Source organism: Bidens hawaiensis, unplaced genomic scaffold, assembly GCF_021521415.1.
Source record: "Bidens hawaiensis isolate Kalapana, Puna unplaced genomic scaffold, B.hawaiensis_p1.1 tig00017066_1, whole genome shotgun sequence".
Taxonomy (NCBI): domain Eukaryota; kingdom Viridiplantae; phylum Streptophyta; class Magnoliopsida; order Asterales; family Asteraceae; genus Bidens; species Bidens hawaiensis.
In genome coordinates, this window is record NW_027492584.1 from 201,321 (window position 1) to 226,145 (window position 24,825).

The window sequence follows — 24,825 nt, forward strand, 5'->3', positions numbered from 1 at the left end:
TCGAAGTAATTTTAGGCCCACGGTACCACTTTTCTTAGCTTTCTCAGTTTTTCAAGCCGAACCGGTCTGGCTATCGAGTTGTGCTTAAACTTATTTAATAAATCAAACCCACCGGTCACATAACAAGTTATCAAATTTAATAGAATTACACAACGCTTAAACATAAAACACACAAACAAGTCAAGTCAAATCAACACTACCGACAACACCATAACAATCATTCAACATACCAGCATTAATCTAATCATCATCGTCAAGCACGCTCCGGCGCCTCTGAATCTACAGTAAATAACAAGCAAAAGTTTTAGTTTAATTAATAATCAGTCCATCTTTTAGATATCTTAACTATAAATCATGCTATATAGTTTAAACTTACTGTGACTTTAGTTTGTTTGGTTGTTTGGGTGTTGATTTGTTCCAACAATGATATCAACTTCTCTTCAGAAACCTACATTTAATAACCACAAATTTTTACACACACACCCATAAACGTTAACTATAAAATTAATATGCATTTAGAAAATAATAACTAACCTTCTCGACAATCTGACCCATTTGGGCTGCCCTTAGCACAACATCTTCAACTCCTCGGGCCTTCTCGGGCTTCACTAACGCTATTCGTGCAACTGTATATATATAAAAACATATATTTAATAGCTAACACCTCTTCCATCAAAGAGAACACATGTATCCCGAAATTTACTTACGTCTTTCACGTGCTTGAGATGATAATATCTGACTAAGCATCATTTGCCTTCGTTCATCTGCCTCGCTGAATGAGTTTATTTATAAAAATTTAATCAGTAAAAAGAACATATAACAATCATACTCTTTGTAACAAAACTATATTTTCACTAATCTTTTTGGTTGTTAAGATTCTTCCAACATATTCTCTATAAAACTATTAATGCTACTAATTCAAGGGAAAAAAAACAACCTTTTTGCTTCATCCTGAGCTTTCTGTTGATCAGGGGTTTGTTGGCTTCCCTGTTTATAGGCAAGTTACATATTTATTACCGCCAATTCAATAGAATATAAGAAAAAAGTTTATAAGCTTATTAACAAAAATGTCACTTACACCGCCATGTTTAGCCATTAGCTCCTGCATTCTTCTTTGCCTGATAGCTTCTAGTTCTGGGTCAGCCTGTAATACAACCAAGCCGTGTTGTTCAACAATCAGCCAATAGCAGGGTATAATAGATTAATATCTAGCAAATACGAATCCAAACTGAACCCTAATATGAATTTGATCATAGCGTGTACACCATTCAACAGTTCAGAAACAAAATCTCGATAGTTAACATTTACAGTTGAAGTTACTTCCATCACAATTAATAATTTTAAGAGCACCATCTATATCTTAAAACAGATAAAAGTAAAACATTAAAGAATGTGTTCATTATTCCTTACAAAACACATAAAAATCTTCTATCAGCACCAAACAGCGAACATTTACACAACATGGAGCTCTATATATCGCCTTCCTAATTAATATCTACACAAAACTATTATTATTCATTTTGATCTACTGCTTTAAGTTTAGGCTTTAGCATTAGAATGATGAACAGATGCACAGAACTTAAGGTTTTGATTCTTATTTAGCTCATCATCTACACATAGCTTGCTCAGTCAACTGGTATTTTCTGTAAAATCTCAGCATAATTGATATCAATAATTGAGTATTATTGTGCAGGATGAATCGTAAGCATCAAACAGATATGAGCAGACAGATGATAATTAAATCCTCTAATAATCGTAACCCTAGGTTCGATTAAAACTGTTATCAACATATACATACATATATAGATGAATACGCATCTATCTATTTATCTATCTAACTACATGATGAGGATGAGTAAATATAAAGATAAAGAAAGAAGATAATACCATTGGTGACGGAATCGGAGACCTTTGATTTGGATTTCTCGGTGAATCGCAACGGGAGTGAAGTGGAGGATGGATGTTGCGTTTTTATGACGCCTTTGTTTGGTTGCAGGTTTAAAAATGAGTCGATAGAATCGGTTCGGTTTGGTATGGTTTGAAAACGAGCCTAACACGAGCAAAGTCTCGTTTGGTTCGGTTCATTTTATTTGAATTATTTTTAAAATTTCCTATTTGTATTGATTTCAAAGTTCAATTTCAAACCTTAATTGCTCGTTCAATACTTTCGGTTTTCCACATTTCCACAAAGTTTCCTCTCGTTCCATTGTTCGATACTTCTTTGAAGCCATGGTTGTTGGTCTCGTCACGCTTGATGCACAAACTATTTGTTCGAATGTTATGAGGAAATATTGATTATGTATGTTTGTTTTATCAGAAACCGTTTCATAACACTTTGATACGAACTTGGCTCAACTAAAATAAACAAAAATTTAGGGTTGGTGATCCAATTTCCTCAAGCAAAAATCGAACCTGTGCTTTTCAATTAGCAACAATTAATTTGAAAAGGGACATCCAAATACTCCTAATTCGTATGTAGATGAAAGATTATATAATTGTGGCGGCGAGGAGGAGGAGAGGTGGTGGCTAGGGTTGAGAGCCCTATTAAGGAGAAAGAACGATAGTTTATTTTATGAGATAAGATGTTAGAAGAAGTAAAAAGAGGTTGCGCCAAGTCTGTACCAAAAAGAATCCGCACATATGTTTTTTAATGAAGCGATTGCGAGATTAACAAGCTCTCTGCAGAAGCTCAGGTCACAAAAGAGCTCCTGCAAAGCTTGTTTCAGAAAACAAACACCAACTAATTATATACTAGTTAAAAGTTAAAACTGATGCTTGTAACACGAATAACAATACTGGTCGTGTTTGAGTCACACATTTCAACCCGCTAACCCGATCCAAAACCCTTAATGAAACACATGTCTAATTTAGTGTCTTCCTACTTCCTAGTAACCAATAAGCTTGGCGCCCAGTTGATGTCTGTCTTATCATCGTTCACACCCACCTCAATCCGCCATTGAAGAAACCTTAGTTACTTCCATTATGCAGTCTTCCAATCATCACTTCCTTAACTTCAAATCCACACCCACTTCATTTAATCACAAATCCAACTTATATCCATCAAACAATTTCATTTCAACTTCATTCCCCAAATTATTATTATTATTATCTTTTAAAACCACCCATCAGTTATCGGTGGCTTCTACCCGTGCCAGAATCCCCAGACCAGGTGAATCCATTACTAACTAACCAACTAACCAACTAACCCTGCTTTTATCTTTTATTATTTCATTCAACTATTCATATGTTTTTTTTTTTGCAAAAAAAAAAAAATGACATAAATTTGTTATCTTTTTGTTGTTTCTTTGTTCTTGGAATCATTTGGTCATCTAAAAAGCAAATAATTAGCTAGAAATACGAGTTTAATGATTTCAATTTAGATTCAAGTAAGATGTAGAATTACTAATCCTTGAGTGGAAACTCGATACTAATTCTGACATTTGAGATATGTGATTTTTAGAATATTTTACTCATAGCCCGTACGATTTGATCTTGGTGAGTTGGTTCAATCGTATTTTTAACACCCCTAAAGTTTACTGCTGATGTTTAGCACTTCTCATAGGCTTTGATTATGCATTTTGATGCATCACATTTCAAGAAACATGCTTTACATTGCATAACCAACATTGTTATTGTTTTATCTTCTGTTACAGTTTCTGAAGTATATTTGGAGAAGCCCGATGATAAAATAGACGATAATGCACAGTTAAAGCTGCTTAGACTGAAATTAAAGGAAATTGGAATCGACTCTGGAACTTGCCGGCCCGGCCAGACATATGACTTGCATTGCCCCATGGTATGCACAGATATTTTATATAAATTTATATATAATTCCTAATAGTTACCTTCTTTCTTATTTATTATCAAGATTAAAAAGTTTATTAGAATCTAAAGTCTGTATGCACTTTTATTAGTGAAATGGCGGTGACTCTAAAGAGAAGAAACTCGCTCTCTTCATTGCTGATGACGGGTAGGCTGCCTCATATTCTTGCCACTACATTATTATTATTATTATTATTATTATTATCTATTTTTCAGTTTATTTAACTATACTTAAAATGTTGTAGTAATGCGGAGTGGATTTGTCTTCGAGCTAAGTGTAGGTGGAAGGGCAGTACAAGGGTAAAGATTTATTATTTTTCATTTTTTTACTACTTGTTTTTATTTTGAGTGATCGTTAATGGTCTAATGGTGTTACAGGGCTCTGCAGGTGTTAAGTCAAGTTACAACAGTATGAATAAACTCACCAAAGTGAAAAAAGCTAAGGAATTTACAGAGCGTGAGTTAAAGTTCGAACCTTTGTGTCACGATGTAATAATTTCTATCTTATTTACTTATCTTGCGTAGAGGGTGTTCGGATGTTTAATATGGTTATATTTATGTGATTCAGTTATGTGAATATTTTGCTGAAAGAATGATATCTAAAGAGACGTTACTAAGAAACTCTGTCATGCAAAGGCGATATGAAAACCAGGTACTAATTATAAAATTTTAAATTTTTTATCGTCATTTTCAAAAAATATAGGTAACAATTGTCAATTTCAACCCCTTTTAATCTTATTGGAATCACTTATGCTAACTTGCCAGTAAGGTTGACCATGCTGACTTTTTTCTTTTGACATGCGTTGGTAGATTGTTATTGCGTTTACTTACAGACGAAAAGGGGAACTTGTTGGTTGCAAGTACCGGGATCTTGCAAAGCACTTCTGGCAGGTTTTCTCTCTTTTCCACATCTTTGTTTGTATGATAAAAGATGTATTATTATTATAGCTTATGATGGTGTCACTTTTAATATATAGGAAAGTGATGCTCAGAAAATATTGTATGGACTCGATGATATAGAAGGAGCGCGTGACGTCATCATTGTAATATAATCATTTTTTTAATTTTTTTTGTTTTTTAATTTGTGATTTAATTTATATATTCTATAACAGGTTGAGGGCGAAATGGACAAACTTGCAATGGAAGAAGCAGGTTTTAGGAACTGTGTGAGTGTCCCTGATGGTGCTCCTCAAAAAGTTTCATCTAAAGATTTACCGTCTCAAGAAGAGGTTTTAGTTTAATTCAACTTTAAAGTTTTTTGTAAATATTAGGATTATTGTTTTAACATTTTATATTTTATGTACACAGGACATAAAATATCAATATTTATGGAACTGCAAAGAGTATTTGGAAAAGGTATGTTCAACCACTTTCAAATTTTAGTTTCACTTTATTCATATTACAGAATATTGTTGTTACTGCAGGCGTCTCGAATAATACTTGCCACCGATGGTGACAGGCCCGGTCAAGCCTTGGCTGAAGAGCTAGCACGCCGCCTCGGAAGAGAACGGTTGACTTTAATGACTTGTTGATGTTGACCTTTTATAACTTAAAATAATACGTCTTTAAGTTTTAATATGGTGATTATTTAAACAGATGCTGGCGAGTCACGTGGCCACGTAAAAACGACAAGGAGCGTTTTAAAGATGCTAATGAGGTGTTAATGTTTATGGGTCCTGCTGTATTGAGGGGAGTTATTGAGTCTGCTGACCTGTACCCTATCAAAGGTTTATTTAACTTCAAAAATTACCTCGGTGAAATCGATGCGTATTACCATCAAACCCTTGGTACCGAGATTGGAATCTCAACCGGTTGGAAAGCTATGGATGATTTATATAATGTATGTATACTTATTCTTCAAAAAGTTAAAAACTTACTATATTATTGTTTGTTTAGTTAGATGTTATCATCTTGTAACGGTGAGTGTGATGTTATCATGTTGCATGTACCCAGGTTGTACCAGGAGAGTTGACTGTAGTCACTGGAGTCCCGAATTCAGGAAAAAGCGAGTGGATTGATGCATTGTTATGTAACCTTAATCAAAGTAACGGTTGGAAATTCGCGCTTTGCTCTATGGAGAACAAGGTATGCTTATTCAAATTTTAAACACAACTTATTTGTGCTTTATAATAATACTAGTAATAATACATATACATCACTGATGGATGGTGATTATACGTTTCTTTACATTTAGGTCAGAGAGCATGCGAGAAAACTTCTTGAAAAGCGCATAAAGAAACCATTTTTTGATGTGAGGTTAGTTAAGTTTTTACTGTTGTATGATCAAAGCACCGTTCTATAGGGGTGTGCATGAAACCGAAATAACCAACTTATAACGAAATAACTGACATAACCGAACCCAATCCAAAAAGATGATTTGGTTTATGTTCTTTTCAAAAATCGAATATCCGGTTCTGTTTAGAATGTATCGGAAAACCGAACCAAAAAAAGTTAAAAACCGACTTTTATTATTGAATTTATGGATTATAGTTTACATTTTTATTAATGTTTAGTAACTTATAGAAAAATAATAAATTGTGTAGCCCAAAACTTTTAGGCCCAAATGTGTAATAATCAATTAATCATTAACTAAAAGAAGGCTCAAAGTTTGAGGTCTAAATTCATCTGGGCCTGATTTTTTCTGCCAAAAAATACGAAATGGCAAAACGAAAAAAAAAATGTAACCGAACCGAATCCATTGTAAAAGGTGAAAACCTAAAAAACATAAATGAACGATTTTCAAAAACCCCAAAACTGAATTTTCGGTTTTTGGTTTGGTTTGAGCCTAATATCAACACATGCCAACCGTTACAGTCTAAATTTCCTCTTATTTTTATTATCTTTATATTAATATTTGAACTTCAAAATGTCTTACATGACCAAAAAGACCTAATACATTGCTATATTTTCATCCTAGGTATGGGCAATCTGTTGAAAGAATGAGTAAGGAGGAATTGGAAGAAGGAAAGAAATGGTTGAGTGATACTTTTCATCTCATACGGTGAGTTTCACAAATTATCAGGGGTCTAAACGAGCCGAGCTCGAACTTGGTTCGTTTTGAGCTCTATGTCTAAAGTTTGATTTCGGCTTGTTAATTAAGCGAGCCGAGCAAACACAAACATGGCATGTTTGTGTTCATTTAACTTTATGCAAACAAAAGATCGAACGCGGACATTTAAACGAACGGGGTTTTATTTGAGCTCGTTTAGATTTTTAGCGAGCTAGTCTCGAGTAGCTCATGAGCACCTCAGCTTTTTTACACCCCTACTAACCTTACAAAATATTACAACATGAGTTTTTTTATGCTAAAAGTTTAAGGGTATGAAAATAGGTGTGAAAACGATTGCCTACCGAGCATCAATTGGGTGCTCGGGCTTGCCAAAGCTGCAGTTCTTAGACACGGTGTGAACGGGCTCGTGATTGACCCGTACAATGAGCTCGATCACCAGCGACCTCCCAACCAGTGAGTATAGATCACATTTCACATAAATCTCCTTTCAATACACTTATATTATTATTGTAATAGTATATTTTTTGTAATCATGTTTATTTGTAACAGGACTGAGACAGAGTATGTAAGTCAAATGTTGACCAGCATAAAGAGATTTGCCCAACACCATTCATGCCACGTTTGGTTTGTTGCCCACCCTAGACAGGTTAGCATCATGGTGAATCTTTTCGCAACATTATTAAAGTTGCAAATTTATAATTTTTTACCCATACCAAAAATACAACATTGATCTAACTTTTAAGATTTGTTCAACAGTTGCAACACTGGACCGGGAAGCCTCCGAATTTATATGACATTAGTGGAAGTGCACATTTCATAAACAAATGTGATAATGGAATTGTTATTCATAGAAATCGGGATCCAGAAGAAGGTGCACTGGACCTGGTGCAGGTATTTGAATGTTTGATAAGTTTTGATATATAATAAATTTGTTACAAATTGCAAACACGCCCTTAAATATTTCTAGACATATTTCAGTCTTACCCTCTTCTTCTGTTTATTTATTTTTTAAAATATTTGTCTAGATTTGTATGCGAAAGGTACGGAATAAAGTCTCGGGAACAATAGGCGATGCGTTCTTGCGATACAACCGGTATGTTACTTTCAAATTTCTAATCTTTTTACCACATCTGATCCAAGTTGTTACCAGGCTTATGGTTTTCCTTAAAATAGTAATTTAAAAGTGTAACACCTTTGAGGAAAATGTGGTCGTGTTTTTCGATTAAAAAATGATTAGTGCTAGAAACACAAGATGCGCATGTTTTAATGGTTATATTTTGAATGTTTACCGGTGCAGAGTAACTGGTGAATATATGGACATCCAGTAGCCACAGGACAGGCACGCGGTTCTTTTAATTCATCCTTCATGTTTTGTATGATATTTGAACTATGTAAGTATGGTAGCATCGAAGAAGTTTCATTTAAATGGAAGTTTTGATTGTAAATTTATTCGCAACTATGATGTTTTAGAGTGGATATATGAAACGACGCCTGAATAGATTGACAAATGTATTTGGCATCTACATTTGATTAATGTTCTTGACATTCAAAAGCTATATACCCAAATTTGCAGTCTTGAATGAAATGTAAACATGTTTCTTTATAAAAGTTATATCAACTTTTCAAAAGTTTTAAGCATGCGAATACAATTTGGACAGTTTTTCAAAAGTTTTGCCCATCATAGAGAAAATCCGAACTCAAATCAATCTATTTTCAGATAATGTTGAAATTGCCAACTCGGGTAAAAGTTTAAATCATAATTCTAAATATACTTAACCAAATTTTACATGATAACAAAAAGATAGAATAATTCGAATAATGAGCGAAACAACTGTAGTTAAAAGCACACACATTTCTTATAATCCAAATTAAGCCTTTTCTTTCCCAGCCTGAAGAGATTGAATCCTTTGTTGTAACTTGAAAATCTGAAACAAGATAAAAGGCTGATAATTAGATGCTTATTGTCATATGTATATCACAAATGTCAAAATCCATGAAATCTAGATTATATCATATTCTTAAGGATCATGGGGTCATAATGAAAAATATGCAACTTAGATGCCATTATAGTATTATATATGCTGCTTCAATACAAGCCAACTTTTTGACCAAAAATTATACTGCTTCTAGTTTAAAAACATATACCATGATAAAAAAAGAGGCAAAATAAAGCCTTCATTCTCCTCAAGAAACACACGATTTATTACTAAATTGTGTATTTTATTTGTTATCTTACTTTTAGGTGTTATAACAATCACATGATTCGCTTATAGAATCCATAGTTATATAAACCGCAGCTATCATAAGGCTATGCGCAGTAGAGGGGCTACAAAATGGGGCGTTTTGTGCCATGTGACGCCCAGTAGTGGTGTTGTAGCCCCTATATATATATATCACACATTTGAACATAATAATAATAAAAAAAGGAAGAAAGGGCGACAAAATATTTCTCGCCCCCCCCCCAAAAAAAAATTAAAAATCGCCCCTTTGTAGCCTGGGGAGCGGTGTTCACCAAGAAAATCGCCCCTTCCCGCCCTCAAATTCGCCCACTATAGATGGCCTAACAGATTAATACATAACTCTACATACAAAATTATTATTACAACAAGAACAGAGAAAAAGTAACTAACCGCCTCTTTCTTGCTATTTTGCTTTTCCTCCAAATCCTGAAGAGTCGAAGCAAGACGCTTCCTGTTGATTAAAATCATACACCGTTAATCAGTTACTTCCTTCAACGCAATGAATACAATAACTTACAAAAGCTCAAAAAGAAACATAATGAAAAATTAATCATTCGTTCTAAGAAACAGACACCAGTAATCTTGGAATGATATTCAACATAAAGTAGACATACAACTCAGCTGAAATATATTCGATTCTCTTCCGAACATTCGCATTTGCTTCCGCTAGATCTTGCTTCACGAGCACCGGTCCTATTAACTTGAAGACATTTGCATCATCCTTCAACAAGTCCAACTCCTTTACAAACACAATAAAACAAGATAACAATTAACCTTAAACACAACTGATTTAAACAATTATCAAAGCTATTGGTATTATTATTAAAATTTGCCCTAAAAATTGGAGCTTTAGTTATAATTGGTTCAAGAAAACATGAAAAAAGAAAAACCCTTGAAGTACTGTACCTTAAGAACGAGTTCGTTTTCACCGAGCTGGATGGTGTACTTCTTTTTCACTTGATGGTTCTTCGATATGTCTGTAACCAATCAAATCAAACTATATCACAATTATTATTATTATGTAACGAGTAAACAAATATTAAAAACATGAAGACTTACCCTTTTGGATTTTGCTGAGATCATTGGCTTTAGCCTCTAAATCTTTCTGTAATTCTCGAGCTGGAGTTGATGATGAAGAAGCCATCTGATTTTTGATTTGATGTGGGTTTTTGTGAGCCGTCACCTGTTGGGTTTTTACTAGGCTAGGGCTGTTTTTTTTTTTTTTTAAGTGAGGATTATGTGAGTATTTACGACTATTTTTTCTATAACGCCAAACCTTATATAGTATCCGGATGGATGTGACAAACCAACTTCAGATTTTTATAATCGGTCACCAGGGAGTTTGTGGATTCGGACCCCTGTCTTCCTCCACACAGGCACCGTTGAAGGGGGCGCTAGTGTTCCTATCAAATTAATATGACTAGCTGCTTATCAAGGATTAGGGGTGTGTAAGAAACCCAAAAAACTAATCTAGAATCGAAAAAATCGAACCGAAATAAAAAATGACGGCTTGGTTTTATGTTTTTATAAAAACCGAACTAACGGTTCGGTTTTGGTTTTACATATAATAAAAACCGAACCGAACCGAATTTCTAAATTTTTTAATAAACATGTAACACAAATATTTTTGGTAAAATGTTTAATAGCCTATTATTTTACAATTAACAAAATTATTTATACCTAAATTAATTATTTTTTGAAAACTTTTTTTTGACTTAAAATTCTCAAGATCAAATAGCAAAACCCGAAAAAACCAAAACCAAAATGAAAACCGAAAAACCAAAACCAAACGGTTTCAAATACCGTAAAAACCGAAGTTTTGGTTTTCGGTTCGGTTTTAACCAAAAACAGCACCCAACCGCACCACGCAAACCCCTGTCAAGAATCATACTCGAGTAATATATATTTAGAAATCAGATAACTTCTTGTGTGTTATCATATCCCACTCAATGTTTAAGCATTTTGTGTTGCCAATCTTGACGTTTAGGGCTTTCTTCGAACGTGGATGTGTTAACATGACTCGCATGTGAAATATCATAACAATAAAACTTACCATTAAATTTCCCAATATCAAAATTGGTTGCCATTATAACAATGACATCTTGAAACTACTTGTAGTCAGAGTTGTAGATGATACACAATATACATGAAAGCAACTACAAGAATAACGTGTTCAAGTAAAATAATTGACCAAGACACAATAACAAGAGAAAAAATAAGACAAAATAATGTTGGTTAGAATACACATAACAAGTATCCATCTAAAAAAATTGAAATAGTAAAAGGATATCACAATCGAATTCTGATTTCCCTAGACAATACACAATAGTCCTCAAGAGACATGCTGACGTGCGCGAAAGTATATATAAAGTTTAAGTAAAAAGCTCCACAAAAATCGGGTTTTAAAAATAGGTTTTCACCTACAACTAAATCTCACACGAAAGACAAATGCACATATCGTTTGTAACAAAGATGATGGTAAGAACCGAGTGTAAATCCATGGATCTGGTGATTTTCTTATACTAAATCTTTGTAAACGATAAACCGAACAAAGAAATATTGAATTGAATTTTAACTAACTAAGCGAGCATACAATGAAAATAAGTAAAAACAATAAACAATCAATCCAAATAAATTACATAAACAAGAATCCACTCTACTAGCATGACATTATAGCAATGAAATGGTAAAAAATCAAGAATCTTAAAATAAATACTAGATTCCAAAACCCGGACCTATTAAACTTTTCTTTTGTTTAATTATTCGGATCTTCGCTAGTAAACAAAAATAATAATAAATTAATAATTACATTATTTGATCATTCTTATATTAATTTTTAGTAACGCGTCATACGTATATATATTAGTCGTTAAATGAAAATTAAAACTATCAGGAATGTGCATAAACCACTCTTATCTAATTTTGTTCTCAACGTGGCAAATTGTAATGTGAGGGGCTAGAAGTGTAAAAAAATTAACCCGAAAAGTGTTTTCTCATTAGAATAAAATATAATTACAATAAAGTGACAGACAAACAAACATTAATCTACACCACAACCCTCTTTTGAATAGTAAAGCACTAAAGCCAATACTTTAAAGACGAAACTTTGGGACTTAAGAGTCGAAAAGGTATCATGCACGACACGCTAAACACTAATCAGAAAATTCATAGCCTCGGGGCCAGAAAACCAAATGTATCAAAAGCAAATGAGAGAAACACAAGCTGCTTCTCTAAACAAGTTTTCTCGTGTTTAACAACTTTGCCCGATTCGGCCTTCAACGCAGTCTGACCCATGGTCCCTGAGCCCAACAAGAGGAGAGACACCCCTGTAAGGTCCACAAAGTCGTATTCTCCCATGCTCACCCAAACACAAGAATATCAGTTGGCCGTAAAGTGAACCTCCCTACAAGCAGATTCGTAAGAAGTTAATAAGGACCTCCTTTTTAGCAGAAATCCAAGCCCGTTTAAGAATATCACACAGGATAGCTGTAGCCAAATCATGTCTGTATTTAAAACCATGTAATTCTTTACAATGTACCGTATGGTCTCCAAAAGAATCCAAACAGACCTTGCGACAAACTAGGCAAGGCTCATCAGTCAGAAACTTATGGATCATTGATGTATATAAAAATATACATCTTTTTAGCATCAAATAATCTCTAAAAACTGCAACTTCTATCGTATAATATAGTTAAAGTAACTACTTATCATGTTAAAATGTATTTTCAGGTGAATCCAAGCTTCAAACGAGGAAACGAATGAAAAAACCAAAGAAAACCCAAGAAAACAACAAAACATGGGGCTGTGCTTCAGAAAGCATGGGGTTGTGCTTCAGAAAGCATGGTATTGTACTTCTGAAAGCATGGGGCTGTGCTTTTGAAAGCACGGGGCCGTGCTTCTCACTCCAGATTGCCTATAAATAGTGGCTCATGTTGCACTCATTTGGTGTGCCTTGAAGAGAGTTCTATCTGGTTTTCACTTATAAAAACACACACCAACACTCACATTGAAGATCTAGTGAAGAGTTTGAAGGCTTGGAGATCATCATCATCCACCCACCATCATCATTAAGAAGGAAGATTCATCCACATTTGGTTAGATTGTTCTAGTTTAATCATGTGTTTGTTATTATCATCTATCCTAATGTTCATAACTATGCTCATTATGAGCTAAACTCCATTTACCATCTAAAACCTATGAAGAAGCTTTGTTTTACTTGATGATTATGTAAAACATGTGGTTTAGTTTGGTAAAGTGCATTGTTATTTTGCAATTATCCATTGATGAAGAAATGTTCTATCACGTTAATCCAATACACTAAAGTTGATAACTAAAAAGTCATTCATGTTTATTCATGTTCTTGGAAACTAGAAATGGTAAAAAAGAATACTTTGGTAATTTATTCAAGATAAAACATGGATCTTTATGTTGTACTTAGAAATGATGAGATATAGATTATGATCTATTTCTCTAGTTTTGATAATTCTAAAATAACAGTGTTAACACGATTGCTTAGGTTATCATGCTAGTTAAAGAAATCATATGCTAATGGAATGTGTAATTATAGCATAATCTAATCAACCAATGGGAGGTTGTGTGAGTTAACGACAACCACTCGAAGTTGTTAGGATTGGTATTTTAGAAATCGAAGTCAATTCTAATCATTCTGCTTTAACAACTGCTTGTCTACTTAAATTGACATTCTCGGGGTAGCATGCTATTAAGCATAGGATGGACTTGAAAATACGCATGCTATTATTCATTATGTCATAGAATGTGTTCACTCAAAAATGAGGTTCATAGTCTATCATATATTATTAGGATAAGTCTACCACATGTTTAACTAATAATCATCAAGGAACAATGGAGTGGATTCTAGATATTAGATGATAATCTTCATATAATTGAACTACTTGTTTAGAATTTCTCGTCTTGGTCACCTATATATTACATATAAATATTTATATTTTATTAACAGTTCAAAAATTAACCCCAAAATGATTAAAACATCCGATTAAAGTAAAACAACGATTTATTATTATAAACATTTGTGTTCACGGATCGATACTTGGTTCTTACCAATACTATTCCACGTACACGATAGGTACACTTGCCTATTTTGTGTGTGTTTAGTCTTTGTAGAAATCACTTTTATAAATTTAAAACACGATCTTGTGCAAAATCTTAAATCATCCCATCTCTTACATTTTAAAGGCAACGCACAACATGCATCAATCATTAGCCAGCACTTAAGGATAGCCCGGTACTCCAACCCCCGACATATGTTGGCCCAACCCTTCAATGGAGATGGCCTTTAGAATATCTTGAACCTGAGGAGCCTGATGACATTCAAACGCAGCCTTTTGGTGAGGGGATGAATCAAACTTCACTTCTAAACTCTGGACTATTCCACTAAATAAGGCTCTCGCGAAAGCATGTTGGGCTTTAGGGGGTGGTGTCCTTATTAGAGAACCCGCTAAGATCAGAATCGGGAAGTGAAGTACGTAAACGATCCATCGCACACCCATAATCAGAGTCCAGCACATCAATATCACAACCCCGAAGAACGTGGCCATGAAAACTCCATGATTGTACTCTCGAAGCCAAAAAAGCATATATAGAAACATCCTCTGCCGAACATAAACCCTACTCCCCCCCAGTGTAAATTGTTTTTGAAAAACATTTTTTTCTATCTCTCCCCCCCTGGTTGAAACTTTTTTGTTTGATTTTTGATCCTAGTTTTTAGCCAGAAATCACGTCATCAATCACCCCTACATGTCAACTAATTAATCACGCGTTCAGTTATAGCCTAATCTAGTTAATTATCTAGCTAATTGACACCAATTTTCATTAACACTTGATCCACGGCTATCTCAATTCATTTATACTATAAACTATTGCACTCGCTCCTTATATCATCTCGACGTAAACCTAGTTACCAATTTGTACTCAGAAGCATTTTGGAACCATTTTAATATCGTGTTCTTGAGCCATAACCCTAGAATCTCATTCTACTTTAATTCGTGCTCAATTCTGGTAATCGTTAGATGATTCTTGAACATTTATATACGAGAAATCAAAGCCCTCTCTCAATTTTAATTGACCGAGGGCAACCGATGTTCAGTTGAGATTCATTTAATCTAGGGTTTGAAGGGTTTGGGGATGATTCTGATATGTGTTTATAAGTTATATTTTTCATTTTATATTCAAGGAGCCACCAACCCAGTTGGCTGGTGCATCTTCGTTATGAACTGTGAACCAGCCTGAGGCGCATCTTCTAGTCTTTCTTGAATTTTTTTATTACTTGTTTATTATTTCTTTTATTTTAAATTTACTTATAGTATAATTATATATATATATATATATATATATATATATATTCCGACTTAACAAGTTATTCGCTTAATATTTACTATAGAATATACTTAATATTAAATTAGCATTTTATTGTTTAAAAATAAAAAATAATTTGTGATAATATTTAAATTGTTTACGCTTTTAATTCAACTTTATTAAAAAACTAATTTTTTAGGGGACCATATATGTAAACTTGGAGAAAGCCATTGTAACCATGTTATGTAAACTTGGAGAAATAGGGACCATATAAAAATGTCACTTTACCCAAATTCTCCAACAACTCTTCATAACTTATCAATTCTATGGAAATAAAGAGAAATTTCTCTCTCACCTACACCTACTTTCTACCTTTCTTTTGTTTCTTACAAACTAAGATTCGAGATCCGAGTGTTGTTAGTGATTTCTGCTAGCTAACAACATGGATTGATCTGAGTAAAGTTGTTAGATCCATCCAAAGAGGACCTACATTTGGTCTGCAAAGATTGAAACCGCATCACTTTAAACTTAAAGCACTAAAGATTTGGAAGAATAAAACGTTTGTTGCTAATAGCATTGAAAACTTACCATGGACAGAAGACTGGGTACAACACGCCTAAGAGGTGAGTTCTCTTTCTCAAAGTTTCAATTAACACGTATCCACCCACTTTAATCATAACTCCTTTGTCTATCGTCTCCAACTTACACGTGGTTCCAAAGAGAGTACAAAATTGGTGGAAGATCCCAACAGTTCTAGGAGCATAATTAGCAAACAACTCCACTTCAATATGTGCAGGGCGTGTGCCACCAATTTTTACATCGAAAAATCATATAGGTTTTTAGGATGCAGATCCCTTTATTCTGCAAATTGTAAGAGTCACTCTAGTTTTTTGTTTTTCAACATTTCAATCTTAAGCTCTGGTTCTTCACCGGGGAGGTAATCAATAACCCCCCAGGATAAACTGTTAGCACAGACAAAGCTTCAACCTGGAAACAAAACACGAGTCAATCCAACCTTCATATGGTTAAAAAAACAAACCATACACGTTAAATACAGAGTAAATCACCGCATCGTTGCTTGCGAGAAAATGTGAAAATATGCGGATACTTAAAAAACCACCTTCCCAGAGGAAGTGTCATCTTCGTTTTCAAACATTTCACAATGCAAATTTGATGATCTTCTAAAAGGGGATGCTCAACGACAACAAACATGTTTTTGATTTCCTTGATTCTTTCAAAGTCATTAAAACCCTTTTAGCATATCGATAGCACCCTTCCAAACGCAGCTGATACGAATTACGAAGGATGAAACAAATGAAAAGTGGTAAACAAGACAAACCTAGTCGTGTATAAGCGGACTTCTTTCACTTCAAGAAGTTTGATGAAACTAGCATTGATACGCACCCCCGGGTGTAATACAGCCCACGCGATAAAAGAGGAGTCGCAAAATACATGAGCTTGAAAAGTTCTCTCTTAACCTCTTTAAATGCAAATAACTATATATAATTGAAATGCAACTTTAAAAGCTTGATTCTTAGTATTCTATTGATTTGTTATCTTGTTCTTTTATCTAATGTGCTGAAAAAAAAGATTTTATGATATAGACTAGTGATTTTCTAAAGGTTTATTTCTTTACATTTACTTTTGCCATCAAATTCATTTGTTGGTTAAGTGTCATTGTAGTGTGGGATATCGCATTGGTACCGGAAATACCAATAAAGAATTTCTGAAAAAGTTGGTACTGGATACCGTACACGAAACAGAAATATCAATACCGGATTTCTGTAAAAGTGGGGACCAAATACCATACACGGTACGGGTTCAATAAGGCGGTATGGGTACCTGTACTAGTAATCGTTACAAAATGTTCATCTTTATATGGTATTGATACTGTACCGATACTGAATTTATGGAAAAGTGGGTACCAGATACCGTACTATTTTATTCTATTGTATAGTGCCGGTACGCAAAAGGTGTAACCTGACTAGTGATAATTGACAAAACAAAACTGGATGGATTGGTTTATTTAGATAACCTACAAAATTAATTTAAGAATATCACGAATGCACGAAAGCTTGGTTTGGGGTTGGTTATTAAGCAAAGTTGAAAATGATTTTTAACAAATGCTTCAAGAGACTGATAAAAAACGAGATTGGAATGACGTACGACATGGAATATTGAAGTTTCAATAAGATAAAAACACGTACAATTAAATAACAAATTAACGATTCACAATTTTCCATTAATTAATGTTACTTACCGAAAAGAAAAATTCGACAACACAATCCCAACGAGGGAGGTTGCCACTTGACCCCATTAAGGACCAGCCACTTGACCCCATTAAGGACCAACCCCTTGACCCTGCTAACTTGCTAAGGAGTTCTAAAGAGGCTTATAACCTCCTCTTGGTACCTAATAACCCATGTTATAGAGGTTCATTGGTACTTAAATCACAATAGTTATGACCCAAATGCCTCAACGACACGCTCTTTTTAACCAAACTTGCAAATTTGGAGTTTCTTTAAATTGTGAAACCAACAGTAGACGATTTAACCAAAAATATAAACTCAAGTGTAATTTCAAGTCATTGGTCCCAATAAACTAAATCAACTTTTTTTTTATATATATTTCTCCAAAATATATTGAGAAAATTACGATTTGAGTCTCTATGCTTTGCTTCATGGGCGGAAGCACGATTAGTTCCTGATTATTAAAATATGCGGTGTGAATCCTAATACTTTTTGGGCGGGGTCTTTAAAGTCCCGCCATCGACGGATTTGATTCCGGCTTCAATCATCACCACTCGTTCTTCCCCATTTGATTCCGTCTTTTCCGGCATCATCAAACGGTTGATCGGCAACAATACCGAGCCGGATCCAACTTCCTCCAAGAAACCCGATTATTCCTCTTTTATCTTTATTTGTTTGAATTAATAAGTTCGAACTTTTCTTTAAGTTAGTTTGTTAAAACAAGCATCAAGACATCTGCTCTTTGAGGTTAGAAACAAAGCATAGAGCTTTTCATTTCACAAAGTTTAAATAACAGACCATTCAGCACTGTGATAACAAAAACCTGTAAAAAAATAACGTTAAACGTGACATACAGTTTCCTTTTTGTCTTTCTTACGGGATAAAAAAAATCAATTAGTGAACTATTAGAACTTTCATTTCACAGAGCACTTTTATTTTCTTTCACATTTTTTATCACCCAAACAACACCCATGTTTTAATTTGAGTTAAAAGATTGGATTTTTAAAATAATGTGTTTGAAAACGAGTTGAATGTTATAAACGTTCTGGTCCTTAATTACGTGTTTAATGTTTTTCGGAAAACTTGAAGGTAACCGGAGCCAATGTCGAAAAAATGTGGTGTTGGAGATGGAGGGATTAAACCGAATACCTCATAAGCCACAAGGACACAAACGAAAATTCTTTGAAGTTGGGGGTGAATGGACGATATCGCCCTTGATGTGAATGGAAAATCTGACGGTCGACACACAGTCAACTAACAGAAGACTCAAAAGACCCCGCCCAAAACGTATCAGAATTCACAATGCAGATGTTAAGAATAAGGGACTAATCTTGCTTCCCTCATAGAGTACAGGGACTCAAATTATATTTTCTCAAGAAAGAACTTTGCTTTTCGTCATTTGGTTTGAGCAAATGTGCGGTTTTAGTGTAATAGTTTTAAATTTGCGATTTTCGTCAAATAGTTTTGTTTCACTTGCAATTAAACCCAACCTAACTAACTCCGTTAAATCTGGTCGTTAAACACATCACATGCCACTTACGTGAGGGGCAATTTTATCCTTTTTCTCCCCAAATAAACCACACCCTAATTCCCAAATCTCAATTTCATCTTTTTCGTTCTTTCCTTCGCCTTCCACAAACCCTACACGAACAAATGATGATTGCGTTTCATCAGTGGCTTCAATTATGACACGTTTGGTAGATAAAAGAGCCAAACAATTACACTACCAATTAAGGACAAAATTGCCCCTCACGTAAGAAACACACATATGGGTTTAACCAAAATAGTTAATGGAATTAGTTGGATCGAGTTTAATTACAAGCGAAAACAAAACTATTAAATGAAAAATACAAATTTGAAACTATCATAACTAAACCCGTAGATTTGATCAAATCACGAGACAAAAAATGTATAATTTTAGAACAATTGGGGTGCACGGGTCGGATCTGGGTATTATTAATTCATTCACTCCAAAACATTGATCTATCTGCAGATCAAGATGGTGAGTAAAACCGAGGAATCACAGCTTCAACAGCTCGAGACTCAAGTCGAAAATGGCGGCGGCGGTGCTTGGGAGTACCTCTCTCTTGTCCGCAAGCTCAAACTCCGTCGTTCCGATAAGGTCTTGAAGCATGGTTTAACCCTTTTAAACGACCCCAAGAAACGATCTGCTTTAGGCCCAGATGGTAATTCTTGTTAATTGATCAAAATTTGCTAGTTTTCATGTTAATTCATTCATCCTGTTTGTGGGTTTTGTAAATCATTTGATTATGTCTAACCTTTAATTTTCAATTTGTAAAATTTCATATTTTTAGATTGTAAAGTTAGTTGGTTGTTAATTGATCAAATTTTGATAGCTTGTAGGTTAATTCGATTAATTCATTCATCCTGTTTGTGGGTTTTATAAATAATTTGACTGTGTTTAATCTTTAATTTTGAATTTGTAAATTTTTTTATTTTTAGATTGCAAAGTTAGTTAGTTGTTAATTGATCAAGTTTTGATAGTTTTAAGGTTAATTCGATTGATTCGTTTATTCTGCTTGTGGGTTTTTTAAGTCATTTGATCATGTTTAAAACCTTTAGTTTTGAATTTGTACAATTTTATATTTTTAGATTGTAAAGTTAGTTAGTTGTTAATTGATCAAAATTTACTAGTTTTCAGGTTAATTCGATTGATTCGTTTATTCTGTTTGTGGGTTTTATAAATCATTTGATCGTGTTTAAAACCTTTAATTTTGAATTTGTAAAGTTTTATATTTTTAGATTGTAAAGTTAGTTGTTAATTGATCAAATTTTGCTAGTTTTCAGGTTAGTTCGATCATTTCGTTTACTCTGCTTGTGGGTTTTATAAATCATTGATAGGTTTCTTGTGTTTTCAACTGAATTTTGATTATGATTGACCCTTAATTTTGAATTTGTAAAATTTCATATTTTTAGATTGTAAGTTAATTAGTTGTTAATTGAACAATTTTTGATAGCTTTCAGGTTAGTTCAATTGATTTATTTATTATCTTTGTTGGTTTTATAGAACATTGTAGTTTATAAAATAGGCCAACAATAATTGTATTTATTTTGTTGATAAATGAAGTGATTATGATTTTACATTTTGTAGAGTGGTCTCTTTATGAGCAGGTAGCCATTGCTGCTTTGGACTGCCAATGCCTTGAAGTTGCAAAGGTATCATTTTTTCTTCTTCTTTTATTAAAATTTTGTGTTTAGCATTTTTTTTCCTTCTAATAATGATCAGTATGAAACTTTTGCAGAATTGCATAAAAGTTTTACAAAAGAAGTTTCCAGACAGCAAACGAGTTGGTTAGTGCAATACATTTTGAATACACTTTGGGGCACTTTCTGCACGTTTGATTTTTATTTAAGTTAACCTGTATATGACCTCGTGCACCTTCGAGAACATGGGTAGGCTTGTAAATGAACCGAACATTTAGTGAACTGTTCGTGAACCGTTTTGCAGGAACTTCGTTTTTTATAATAAACAAATGAATAAAGAACACATGCCTCGTTTGTTTAAGCTCCTTCATCAACGTTTGTAAATATATTTATTTAAATTAGGCATATTACAGTTTAGTCTAGTTAAATAACTTTTTAGGCGCAGCACATTTTTTTTTACATTTAATTTTAATCAGTTTTAGCTCAGTTATGTTTGCTTATTTACGTTTGTGAACCGTTCATTAAAATAGTAACGAACAAGTTCACTTTTATAACAATTGAACACAAACGAGAAACACACATGTTCGTTTATTTTTCATGTCGGGTGGTTTTTTGGGTTGAAGTTAAACAGACAAACAGGAACATTCTCTGTGCGTGTTATTTCGGTTCCTTTACAAGCCTAAACATAGGGTTATAATTTTCTTATTTTCATGAATGTTCGTTCATGACATATTGGTTTTATTAAATCTCGGTAAGATTTTAATAATAGGTATGTGCTGCAGGTAGGTTAGAGGCAATGTTGCTTGAAGCAAAGGGCTCATGGGCCGAGGCTGAAAAGGCTTATTCAAGTCTTCTAGAAGATAATCCACTTGATCAAGTGAGATTTTTTATTTTCATATTTCTGATTGTTTATTATTTATTTATTTATTACAGGTTATTAGTATGAGGAGGGCAGCCATGGCAAAGGCACAGGGAGATATCTTAGGAGCCATTGACTGGCTTAATAAATATCTTGAAATGTAAGCAAGTTATTACAAACATTATTGGCTCATCTGATTTATTGATCCTTATTTCTCATAATCACTTCCAAAACGCACATTTAAATTAGCTTATATACTGTTGAGTTCTGTTAAAGTTGTGATGTTTACTGTTACCAGATTTATGGCAGACCATGATGCGTGGAGAGAACTTGCTGAAATATATGTTTCATTGCAAATGTGAGCACTTGTTAGCTTTTCTCGATTGCGTGGATATAAAGTCAAAATATATTTTATTACTTCTGGAAATCGTCATTTGGTTTGTGTTTTGTAATTCTAATCTTATATCTGTGTTTAGGTATAAACAAGCAGCTTTCTGCTATGAGGAGCTAATCTTATCTCAACCAATGATTCCGCTGTATCATCTGGCGTATGCTGATGTGAGTTTTCGTATAAATATATACTGTAGTACCAAGCCTCTATCTAGAAGATTGATTTTGTTCTTGCAAATATAACCCACAAATACCATGAAAGTATGGATTAGCAACTTTTTTGAAGTTGGTAGTTATATTTTTTTACCTTTTGGTAGTAAAATCTTTTAACCTTTTGGAAGCAAGTAGTTAAAGTTTTAACCTTTTTGAAGCGGGTAGTTAAAATTTGTAACCTTTTGGAAGCGGGTAGCTAAAATTTGTAACTTTTCGGAAGTGGGTAGTTAAAAGTTTGAACCTTTCGGGAAGTGGGTTGTTCAAAATTTTCTTTTTCTGGAAGTAGGTGGTTAAAAGTTTGAATCTTTCTGGAAGTGGGTAGTTAGAATTTTTAATCTTTTGGTAGTGGGTACTGGGTAGTTAAAAGTTTTAACCTTTTGGAAGTGGGTAGTTAAATATTTTACCTTTTGAAAGTGAGTAGTTGCAAATTTGAACTGTTTGGAAGTAGGTTGTTAGAAGTTTGAACTTCTTGGAAGTGGGTAGTTAAAAATTTGAACCTTTTGGAAGTGGGCAGTTAAAAATTGAACCTTTTGTAAGTGGGTAGTTAAAGTTTTAAACTTTTTGAAACTGGGTAGTTAAAATTTTTAACCTTTTGAAAGTAGGTAGTTAAACACTTTAACCTTTTGAAAGAGGGTCGATACAAAAGGTGAAGTTTTCCTTTTACACATTTAGACTAAAACTATCTTTAATGGATGGATGAAAGAAATCAATCATGTGCTTTTTATTTCTTTCGAAAACTACAAAAGGTACATACTATAAAAATGCAAGTATAGATTCTGTAAGAGGCAGGACCCGAAATTCACCACTCTGATTATTAAAACCTCAAAAATGCAAATCCAAACACCTCTTTGATATAGTTATAATAATATGTGTTGATTTGTGGTGTGTGAAAATAGGTGCTTTACACAATTGGTGGACTTGAAAATCTTCAAACGGCTAAGAAATACTATTCCTCAACCATAGAATTGACAGGTGGGAAAAACACCAGAGCACTATATGGAATTTGCTTGGTGAGTTACCACTCTCTTTATATATGTATGCTGGTGCAAAGCTTAATTATGTAGTTTTTTTGGGGCTGTGTTTATGGTCAGATAATGGGTCAAAATGTGTTTGTGTGATTTCTTTTTACCCTTTTTTTAAATAGCAACCTACTTTTCATTTTTGCTTGTTATCAATAGGGATGTAAACAAAAAAAGCTGAGCCCGAGTTCACCTAAACTCAAGCTCAGTTCGCTTAAAACTCTGTGTCTAAAGCTCGAGCCCAGCTCACTTAAAACTCTACGTCTAAAGGTAGAGCTCATCTCGTTAATAAATTTTCAAGCTTTAGCTCGGGATCTTGGCTCACTTAAAACTCCATGTCTAAAACTCGAGCCTGGATTGCTTGAAACTATTATGTCTATAGTCTAACGGTTGAGGTCGTCTTGTTAATAAATTTCAAGCTTCAGTACGTATCATTAATAAGTTTTCAAGCTTGGGCCCGGCTCGATTACTATTTATCAAGTATTTATGTTATTTGTTTAATTTTTATGCCCATATAATTATTTATATATATAAATATAATTTTACATATAACAAAGTAAACTTATTTAGATATTTTTGTTATAAATTTACGTGTGATAAATAATATTATTATGTAATTAGATATTATAGCAATTATAATATTTTATTTATTTCCATAAAATTCGTTTAGACTTGCGAGCTTGTTTAAGCTTGCCTCGATTCGAGTGATTAACGAGCCGATCTATTTTCTGAACTTTATGTCATTATGTGTAGTAACATTTATCATGAGTGGCTTGGGTAGCGTACACCTCGAGTTAATAATCAAAATTCAAATACAAATGGAATTTACCATTGACCCCTATTTGCTTCTTAACAAAGGGATATTCTTGACCTTTTGTGTTTGTGGCTGTAGTGCACTTCTGCAATTGCACAATTGACTAAAGGGAAGAACAATGAGGACAAGATCTCAAAATTGGCGGTTGCAGCATTGGAGAAAGATTGCAAGCAGATTTCTCCTGACAAAGTTTCTCTGCTCGAGTCAACGCTAAAGGCCTTGAAACTTCAATAGTTTAGCTTATTATTGACTACATTAAACTGTTACTTGACTCGGCTGCAGAAATTCTGCGTTCAAGATTACTTTAGTTTGAAGCTCAATAGTTGAAAAGATTTGATTTGTTATTATTTTCTTTCTTTTCAGTTTTGGATTGATGGTAATAAATTAATAATAGACAAAGCAGTTGTGACATTAGTACTCTTGGTGTATGTTGGTTTATTGTTGCGCATATGTCTGCATTTAGAGCTGTAAATGTGTCATTCGGTTATCAGATACATAAATTATACATGGAAAACGTATCACATACTAATAGCAATAGAAGTCGCATCAACATGTTTTTATTGAAGATGATCGTGCTCAACTGCTCATGATCATGATGATGACCGCGAACATGTTGGTGGTAGTCCTGATGAGTTGTTGAGCTTTTGTGTTAGGTTTTTAGATCTCGTTTTGAAGTATATACATATGTAGTCCCTGTAGTAATCAATATAT

General features: G+C 33.7%; 3 protein-coding genes and 1 pseudogene across 4 annotated transcripts; 2 read left to right on the plus strand and 2 right to left on the minus strand.

Annotated features, from left to right (window-relative positions):
• Positions 1 to 78: 78 nt before the first annotated feature.
• On the minus strand, positions 79 to 1,994 carry LOC143552975 (uncharacterized). Its single transcript, XM_077043064.1, has 7 exons — positions 1,888 to 1,994; positions 1,079 to 1,144; positions 938 to 987; positions 708 to 772; positions 535 to 626; positions 377 to 448; positions 79 to 279 (listed from the first exon to the last, which is right to left on the minus strand). The coding sequence occupies exons 1-7, from the start codon at positions 1,888 to 1,890 to the stop codon at positions 241 to 243; spliced, it is 387 nt and encodes a 128-aa protein (XP_076899179.1). The 5' UTR covers positions 1,891 to 1,994; the 3' UTR covers positions 79 to 240.
• A 967-nt stretch (positions 1,995 to 2,961) lies between these two features.
• Positions 2,962 to 8,361, plus strand: LOC143552999 (twinkle homolog protein, chloroplastic/mitochondrial-like; annotated as a pseudogene). Its single transcript, XR_013138751.1, has 20 exons — positions 2,962 to 3,169; positions 3,654 to 3,796; positions 3,915 to 3,970; positions 4,068 to 4,122; positions 4,201 to 4,311; positions 4,391 to 4,474; positions 4,633 to 4,713; positions 4,800 to 4,865; positions 4,935 to 5,051; positions 5,131 to 5,178; positions 5,247 to 5,332; positions 5,419 to 5,662; positions 5,776 to 5,907; positions 6,017 to 6,078; positions 6,740 to 6,823; positions 7,154 to 7,285; positions 7,382 to 7,478; positions 7,589 to 7,723; positions 7,858 to 7,925; positions 8,130 to 8,361. The product of XR_013138751.1 is annotated as a twinkle homolog protein, chloroplastic/mitochondrial-like (transcript).
• Positions 8,362 to 8,574: 213 nt separating this feature from the next.
• On the minus strand, positions 8,575 to 10,237 carry LOC143552977 (prefoldin subunit 6-like). The gene is made up of 5 exons (XM_077043065.1): positions 10,132 to 10,237; positions 9,979 to 10,049; positions 9,687 to 9,811; positions 9,463 to 9,523; positions 8,575 to 8,757 (listed from the first exon to the last, which is right to left on the minus strand). The coding sequence occupies exons 1-5, from the start codon at positions 10,214 to 10,216 to the stop codon at positions 8,701 to 8,703; spliced, it is 399 nt and encodes a 132-aa protein (XP_076899180.1). The 5' UTR covers positions 10,217 to 10,237; the 3' UTR covers positions 8,575 to 8,700.
• A 9,400-nt stretch (positions 10,238 to 19,637) lies between these two features.
• LOC143553000 (uncharacterized) lies at positions 19,638 to 24,519 on the plus strand. Its single transcript, XM_077043083.1, has 9 exons — positions 19,638 to 19,840; positions 20,767 to 20,831; positions 20,918 to 20,966; positions 21,602 to 21,696; positions 21,753 to 21,838; positions 21,977 to 22,036; positions 22,155 to 22,236; positions 23,178 to 23,291; positions 24,193 to 24,519. Exons 1-9 carry the CDS (start codon positions 19,654 to 19,656, stop codon positions 24,346 to 24,348), a joined length of 894 nt encoding a protein of 297 aa, XP_076899198.1. The 5' UTR covers positions 19,638 to 19,653; the 3' UTR covers positions 24,349 to 24,519.
• Positions 24,520 to 24,825: the final 306 nt, after the last annotated feature.